This window comes from Tenrec ecaudatus, chromosome 4, assembly GCF_050624435.1.
Source record: "Tenrec ecaudatus isolate mTenEca1 chromosome 4, mTenEca1.hap1, whole genome shotgun sequence".
NCBI classification, from domain to species: domain Eukaryota; kingdom Metazoa; phylum Chordata; class Mammalia; order Afrosoricida; family Tenrecidae; genus Tenrec; species Tenrec ecaudatus.
Genome location: NC_134533.1, coordinates 97,356,084 through 97,365,005, shown reverse-complemented (window position 1 = coordinate 97,365,005; position 8,922 = coordinate 97,356,084). Strand labels below are relative to the sequence as shown.

Below are 8,922 nucleotides of genomic sequence, written 5' to 3'. Positions count from 1 at the left end.
ACTCCCCAAATAGCAAATGGGGATCACCTCTAGAGTCAGGCAATCATGTCATGCACGGCTGGTGCTGTGGCCGTCTCTCCACAGTTTACTTAAAAAAAAAAGAGCAACTAAAATTTTGTTATGATTGAACCATTTTAATCCACAGACTCTATGTGTATGTACTTATCTGCACAAAAAAATTTAGCTGTCCTTCAAATTAGTTGCAACTAGAAGAACACCTTGCACCTATTTCGGCCTCTGTCTCGGGGGTAGCGGGACAAGTTGAAAACGTGTCCTGTCCGTGATTCATCCCATATTCAAATTAGCACCCGTGGGAGCATGTCAGTGTTGATAGTTTTTAGTGATCCTATCTTCTTTTTTTGTGGCTTTAAACTATCTTTTTGTTATTAAAAATAAACATTTACTATATTTGCAGCTAAATAACATAGTACTTGATGAAACACAATAGCACTTAAATTTCATTTGGACTCACTTTCTGTTTCCCTTGCACTAATGTAAATGGCTTATTCCCTACCCTAATACTTTGCTCCAGGTATGCATATAGAATAACATCTCTTGCTATTTCACTGTGCAATCAGACAGTCTTTTTCCAGAAAACATTTTATGTACTTATCCTATAATAGACCCCAGACCTGGAGCATTTTCCACCTCTCTTGCTGGTTGTCACATTGGAAGAGTCAGCTGAAGGACAGGGGACAGGGCTAGACTCAGAGTCTTAAAGCAAGCTTTTCATTCTTAGTGTTGTGTTTGTGTTTGAAACAAATCTGTTAGAGATCGCTTCCTTAGCAAATGGATGGCACACACACAGGGTCATCAGATATAAAACCAAATTCCAACATATTAAAAAAGTAAAGAATACATTTGACAGAAATTACCTTTGCTTACAAAAATTCATTACATACAATCTGCATATTTTTATCGGACCAAGAACAGTCCTCCTCATTTACAAAAACCAGAGAGAAACCTGATGGATAAGAAACATTCCCCCCCAAACTCCTGCAAGTGCACCCCGTGTAGTTCCAAGTTTTTCAAGCTCGTTTGAGGGTACTGGTCTCTCTCCTGACGGTCTCCTTACTCCTGCTGTTATCCAGCGCATGGAAAATTGTATCTGTCAAGTCTGCAGTTTTCACCAAGAGGTTGAAGGGATCATCAGTGCCAAGAGCAAAGTGACTGACGATGAGGATGTAGATAGAGTGTGGAGGGTCGACTGGGCACTTGTGATTTTTCCACCTGTAAACAATGCAAAAGAGAAGCAAATTATTTTGATTCTGACTTGGGCTGGGAAAATGTAGTTTTTAGATTTTTAAGACCAATGAGCACATTCATCCAGTATGAGTGCTGCTCATACTTAAAAACGAGACATTATTCGGAGTTTCTAAAGTTGTAAAAGAAGTGGTGGTGGACCCCCCACTACCATGATCCGAATTCTATCTTGCAAGCCTGGATAGAGCAGAGGATGTACACTGGTGCAGATGGGAGCTGGAGGCACAGGGAATCCAGTGCGGATGATACCTTCAGGACCAGGGGTGTGAGGGACAATACTAGGAGAGTAGAGGGTGAGTGGGTTGGAAAGGGGAAACTGATTACAAGGATCTACATGTGACCTCCTCCCTGGGAGACGGACAACAGAAAAGGGGTGAAGGGAGACACCGGATATGGCAAGATATGCCAAATAATAATCTATAAATTATCAAGGGCTCATGAAGGAAGGGGGAGCGGGAGGGAGGGGGAAAAAAGAGGACTTGATGCTAAAGGCTTAAGTGCAGAGCAAATGCTTTGAAAATGATGAGGGAAATGAATGTATAGATGTGCTTTATACAATTGATGTATGTGTGGATTGTGATAAGAGTTGTATGAGCCCCTAATAAAATGTTTTTTTAAAAAAAGACGTGGTGGTGGAATAGTGGGTTAGGTGCTGGGCTAACCACAATGTCAGTTGTTCAATCCCACTAGCTCCTCTCAGCAAAATAGATGAAATTTGTTGCATAAAGATTTACATTCTTAAAACCTCAAAGGGGCCAGTTCTACTCTGCCCTATCAAGTTGCTATGGGGTGGAATCAGCTTGATGGCTGGGAGTCAGCATTCAGAAATATTGTATAAAAGGCACACATATCTGGGGTACTGAGTCTGAAGACCATTGGGCTATGTCATATGTAACAAACACATCTAATCTAGAGATTTAGTGTAATTTTCAGCAATAATATACTAATAAAATACTGATTTTCCAAGTATGAAAAAGAAAACATTTCCTATCATTTATAGTTCAGGAAATGAAATAAAAATAATTAGCAAGAATGAGGTAACATGCATTCCTAACGTAGGTGCTTATGGTAACTGTTTGCTTTAATAATTAAATGTAAACTGGTTCCTTGTTTGGCTTGACTGTGTCAGTTGAATAGATTTAAACTATATTTTCACAGCCAAACTTGGCAAAAGGGAGATGCCTCTTATTTATACCCAGGAGGAGATCTTTTGGAGACCCAAACAATGCTTGGTTAATATTAACGTATTGAATTAAGTCATTTGTTAACAATCACTGTTCTGAAGTGATTACTCAGAAGTAATTTTGATACTTTCACAAAGCCATGAAATAGTACTTTAAATGACAGCAGAATTCTTCTGGAGCTTCACCATCATGAATGATATTTAATGAGTGCTTATTATGTGCCATGCACTGTAATAAGCTCTTTATCAAACATTTTCTTATCTGATCCTTATAACACTCCCATGCACAAATTTTTGTAATTTATCTTCTTTGTGCCAATGCTGGAACCGGGGCTTAGATTGTGGTGTAGTGGGTTATGTGTTGGCTGCCCACTGCAAGGTCAGCAGTTTGAAACCACCAACCATTCAACAGCAGAAAGACAAGGCTTTCTACTCCCATAAACAGTTGCAGTCTCCGAAACCCACAGGGGTGGATCTACCTGGTCCTTTAGGGTTGTTATGAAATGGAATCCACTCTATGACAGCACCTTTGGCTTGGAAAGTAATTGACTTAAGAACTGGTAGAACCTAATCTCTCTTAGAACAGTGATTGGCCTTGGTACAACACTACTACTACTACTATTACCAGTACTATAATAACATCCAGGTTTTGGACTTATTCTGCAATGAAGTTATATTCTCTGGCCAGATTGAGTTTAAGGAGATTTGTGTGTGTGTGTGTGTGTGTGTGTGTGTGTGTGACTTTTCATTACAGACATAGAGTCTGAATTTATTTTCCAGATGGCTACTTTAGAGCTGAAGCATCATTTGTTTTGGAAATCTGAAGGAAAAAAAGGCAGCAAATCTTCTTTTCTTTGAAAATATTTATAGCTAATGCACTAATAAAACCTATTTATCAACATAGTGGAGAATGTTAAATTTATTTCCACTTTCACAAAAGTAGGGCTATTTCAAAGTGCGCGGCCACATGTGAGCTATGAGAAAGGCAAGGTGACAAAGGCTCGCTGGAGTGCTGTGAACATGCTTCATAAATAAAACTCTGAAAGCATCCTTCCTGTGTATTGAGAGCAGTTGGGCCCTTGTTAAATCAACCTACATGACACTTGTACAAAAACATCTCATTTTCAGAATGCTGAGTAGTGTCTAGATCTCCAATCTCACATAAAACCCACAAAGCAAAATTATATTAGTTTGGTATAGCAAAATATGAATAAACAAACAAGCAAGCCAGTGAACCAAGTCCTTGTTCAAGCCGTATAACTAACATTATTTTTCAGTTAAAGAAAGTCATTTAATTTTTAGACTTTTGCTGTCATATTTTTTTAAATTATGGAAATAAAATGAATGATTGCTTAGATTTTAGGGGTTTAAGGTATATAATATGGAATTCTGGTTTATTGAAGCACAGGAAATGGGCTGTGATGGCCTAAATGTTAACTGTAACATAAAAAGTGTCCTTTTTCTTTTTTCATGGACTGGAATTTACAAGCTAATTAAAATATAAATGGGAGAATCAAACTATTTTTAAGTGCTTACAAACTTGAGGCTGACGTTATTCAGATGCTACTTTAGAAACTGTGTGGAAGGAACCCCAAAGGGTCTGAGGAGAATGAAGTATCTGACTCCCAGGGCTGCTGGAAGCACACAATGTGATCATCTACGTAGAGCCTCCAGGGCAGTGCCAGGCACCTGGTCAGTGCTTACGCAATGCTGCCTATATTATTGTTCTTATTAGAAGCTTGAGTCCTATGGAAAGCAAAGGGGAGAGCCACCATGTGGTTCACTTTTCACAAATAATCTTTAGTCTTTTAATATGCTCTTGAACATTTAACAATCACTTAGTTCAATTGCATGCTAACAACTGCAATGATGACATCATAATCTCTCATTTCTTTACAAATGAATCACAATATGCATCAATCTTTTGGGCAGCCACATGTTTAACCCTTTAGTTCTTTTTACCTGAATTGTTGAAATATGTCAGAATTCTCCTATCTTACGTTTTGTTCTTAGCTCTTCATTTAGAATGACTTTTAGATATACAAGAAAGTTGTAAGCGATTCACTCAGAACATCCAAATGTTAACATTTTATCACTTAGGTTATTAGTCTTTGAAATAATTCTGGGAAAGTAAGTTGAATTTTTCATGCCAATTTATCCCCAAATACTTCAATGTGTTTCCCTAAGCTAAGAACACTTCCTATAACCCAGCAAAAATTTCAATCAGGAAATTAATATTCTTAAAATATTAGTTTGGTATAGTAAAATATAAATAAACAAACAGGTAAGCTGTATAACTAATGTTATTTTTCACTTAAAGAAAGTCATTGAATTTTTAGACTTTAAAAAATTTTGTTAAATTATGTAATTATGTAAATGATCTAATGTACAGAACAGCCAATGGACAGAGTGGACAATGTGGCTGATTCCACTAGGAGACACGCCGTCCCTTGATGGCCCAGGGCCCTAAGGGGGACAACACTGGAGGATCAGGGCTGGGACTGGCCCAAACTGACCCTGTGACACTGAGGCAAACCCCTAAAAGTATGCAGCAGAACAACTGTGGGAGCAGAGCAAGGAGCCCCCAAGGAAGTACAACGGACAGACTCTGGGCCAAAGCATGGTACCCCATTGGATCTGACTGAAGGACACACCTAGAGATCAAAAATAAGACCTTGAGCTATTTACAGGTTTTACTTTCTTTAAAAATTTTTTTCTTTTACTTAATTTATTCTTCTATGGGTAATTGGTTACCTTTTTTGTTGTCATCGCTGTGTTCTCATTCATCACCTATCTTGGTATTACTTGATTTTTGGTGCATATTATTATCTCTACAGATCTATCTAGATTAGATAAGCTTGATGAATAGTCTGGAGGAGAAAACAACGGGACCAATGGTTCCTGGGGGAAACGGGAGAGGGGGAGGAGGGGGCCAGGAGGTGGTGCTGACCAACCCAGGGACAGGGGAGCAATAAGTGATCCAAAATCAGTAGCAAGGAGGATGTGAGTGGCCTGGTAGGGATTCAGCAAGGGCAAGGTGACCTAGAGAAATTACTGAAACCCAAATGAAGACTGAGCATGATAGTGGGACAAGAGGTAAGTAAAAGGAAATAGAGGAAAGAACTAGGCAACAAAGGCGATCTATAGAAGTCCAAAGACTGGAATGTACATATGTTAATAATATATTTATATGAGTATAGGGAAACAGATCTATGTGCATATATTTATAGGTTTAGTAATACGGCAGCAGATGGACCTTGGGCCTCCACTCAAGCACTTACTCAATGCAAGAACACTTTGCTCTATCAAATTGGCTTTCCAAGATGCACACCTTCCCGACAAGATTGCTGACGAAAAATGTGTGCATAAGCAAATGTGTTGAAGAAAGCTGATGCTGCCCGGCTATCAAAAGATATCCCGTTTGGGGTATTAAAGGCTTGAAGATAAACAAGCGGCCATCTAGCTCAGAAGCATCAAAGTCCACATGGAAGATGCACACCAGCTTGGCTGACCACAAGATGTAGAAGGGACCAGTAATTAGACATCAAAGAACTAAAAATCATATCAGTGGGTGCCCATCTTCCTGATACGATCACCGAAGACAAACGTGTGCATAAGCAAATGTGGTGAAAAGAGCAAATGGTGCCCGGCTATCAAAAGATACAGCATCTGGGGTCTTAAAGACTTGAAGATAAACAAGTGGCCATCTAGCTCAGAAGCCACAAAGCCACATGGAAGAAACACACCAGTCTGTGTGACCACGAGCTGTCGAAGAGATTAGGTATCAAGTATCAAGGAGCAAAAAAACATATCATTGAAAATGTGGGTGAGTGCAGAGTGGAGACTCAAAGCCCATTGGTAGCCAACCAGACACCCCTTACTGAAGGGTTGTGGGGAGGAGGTGAACCAGTCAGGGTGCAGGGTAGCAACGATGAAACATATAACTTTCCTCTAGTTCTTTAATGCTTGCCCCCCCCACTATCATGATCCCAATTCTACCTTACAAATCTGGCTAGACCAGAAGATGTACATAGGTACAGATAGCAACTGGAAACACAGGGAATCCAGGACAGATGACTCCTTCAGGACCAGTGGTGAGAGTGGTGATGCCTGGAGGGTGGAGAGAATGTGGGATAGAAAGTGGGAACTGATTACAAGAAGAGCCTCTTCCCTGGGGGAGGGACAGTAGAGAAGAAGGCAGGGAGGGTGGGAAGACATCAGAATATGACAAAATAATAATAATTTATGAATGATGAAGGGTCATGAGGTAGGGGGGAGTGGGGAGGGATGGGGAAAATGAGCAGCAGATATTAAGGGCTCAAGTAGAAGGCAAATTTTTTGGGAATGATGATGGCAACAAATGTCCATATGTTCTTGACACAATGGATGTATGTATGGATTGCGATAAGAATTGTAGGAGCCTCCAATAAAATGATTTTTAAAATTATGTAAATGATCTAATTTACAGACATTATTGTAATTTCACTAATGATTTCAATAATATATTTTATCTCACTTGTGTTTTTATTTAAGAATTAAAAACATTTAAATTATTTTGGTAATAGTTTTTCCTCAGAATTCAAGTCTGTTTTATTATTCAGTATATTTATTTTCCATTCCATCAAAATATTAATAAATAATTCTTCTGGGTCTAATCCAAATTGATAAATATTTTGAATATGAACAGACTGTTTATAAAACCCTAACGTTTAGGGCCTAAAGGATACAATTGGTGATTTTTCATTAAGTTGACAATTCTACTTGAGAATGATTACTTAGCATATAATTAATGCTCACAAATGCCCCTGACTAAATTCATATTAAAAGGTATTTAAGGAAAATTTACCTTTATGAACTGTATATATATCCATAACATGTCAGCTGATGAGGCAATGATAGTTACCAGTCTAGTAACTAGCAATGATAGAGGAGCGAACTTGCCCGATGATTGCAGTGTTTCTTGATTATGGACTTGTGAGTCTTTCACAACCACTTGTTTATTCATGAGGGATTTCAAAAGGTCAATTAAAATGGAACCAGATGGTAATGGAATTTTTGAACCCCCAAAGTACATACACACATACATAAAATCAGAGAAAAATATCGAGTTCACTAGTATGCTGTTTCCACTATTTTATCCTTCTGACCACTAGAAAACAAAACCCAAATGCTATTTATTGTCTGGCTTCAGGAAGGCAGTGGTCTTGGCAGTGGTATTGTCTTCAGCAAGGCAGTGGTCTAAAGAGAGTGGACAGAGGTTGTGAAGAAGAGTTTGAGTTCAAGTCCTCCCAGGTAAATGGTCAGTAGTTATTTTAATAAATTATTTTAGCTTCATTTTCTCCATCAAGAAGTTGGGATGATTATAGTTTTCCTGATTTGTTCACAATTAATATCAAATGAGATGATTTTTATGAAAACCTTTGTAAACTGTTATGCAACATAGCGTGTTATAAATAAACATTCCTGAGTGTGGTTTTCGTTGAGGTTATGGGTCCTTGAGTGGATTCTCACTCAGTGACCCCGTGGGCAACAGAAGAAAACACAGCCTGATCTTGGACGATGGCACAGCTACTGCTGTGTTTGAGCCTGTTCTGCAGATACTGTGTCAATTCATCTCATTGAGGGTCTTCTTCTGATGACTGTCTCCGAACCAATTAGGAAGACATTATTAATTATTGCTCAGATTCAGAAGAGTGATTCTATAGTTTTATCCAAAAAAGTTTTTCTCTCCTTTGTAATGTAATTGAGACCTGGAGTCTACACAGTGAAATCACCAGGTGGTTTTTTTAATTCATTTATTTTGAATTCCAATAATTTATAGTACACTTCAATTCTTTATTACATAAGATTTGCGGTATTGATCCTTTCCAATTTGACTGCCACTTTTCTTTATGGAGATGAGCAAAACCAAGGGTTGGATTCTTTCTTACTATGAATTAAGAACAAGTGGGAAAAGTGGGCAGGACCTTTGTGGTGTCTTGTTCTGTTGTCCGTATGAATCACTGCAAGTCAGAGCTGACTGCACAGCACCTAAGAACGATGTCTTGTCTTCATAGTGAGCTTTTCTTCTTTTTCTACGTGTTGTGGCCATGGTTAAGGAAATACAGTTAATTTTTTTCCTGAAAAAAATATCTAGTTATGGCTCCTTCTGAACTTTTTCTTTCCCAACTCTTGAAACATACCAGCAGCTCCTTTGGAGAAAGGTGAGGCTCTCTGTTCGCACAAAGGTTACAGCCCCCGGAACCGGAAGTCAGAATAGACTCCATGGCAGTGGAAATCTACTGCTAGACGTCTGCCTCCACAATCTGATCTCCGTCTTTGGTTCATTGCTCTTGCATTCATAGTTTTCTCTTATATTTAATAAAACAGCTCCTCTGACACATTTTTCTCCAGGCTTTCCTATTTTGTCTTCTCTTTGGGTTCAATAGTAATTTTGATTTAATTTCTGTTCTAGTTACCTTTCAGGCTTTTCCATT

At 38.6% G+C, this 8,922-nt stretch overlaps 1 protein-coding gene across 1 annotated transcript in view; it reads right to left on the bottom strand.

Annotated features, from left to right (window-relative positions):
• Nucleotides 1-989: 989 nt before the first annotated feature.
• Nucleotides 990-8,922, bottom strand: part of CNTN5 (contactin 5) — a 557,068-nt gene continuing 549,135 nt past the window's right edge. Inside the window, exon 24 of the mRNA XM_075547810.1 lies at nt 990-1,230. Coding sequence (XP_075403925.1) covers nt 1,127-1,230 — 104 coding nt within the window. The 3' untranslated portion in view covers nt 990-1,126. The remainder of the gene's footprint in view (nt 1,231-8,922) is intronic.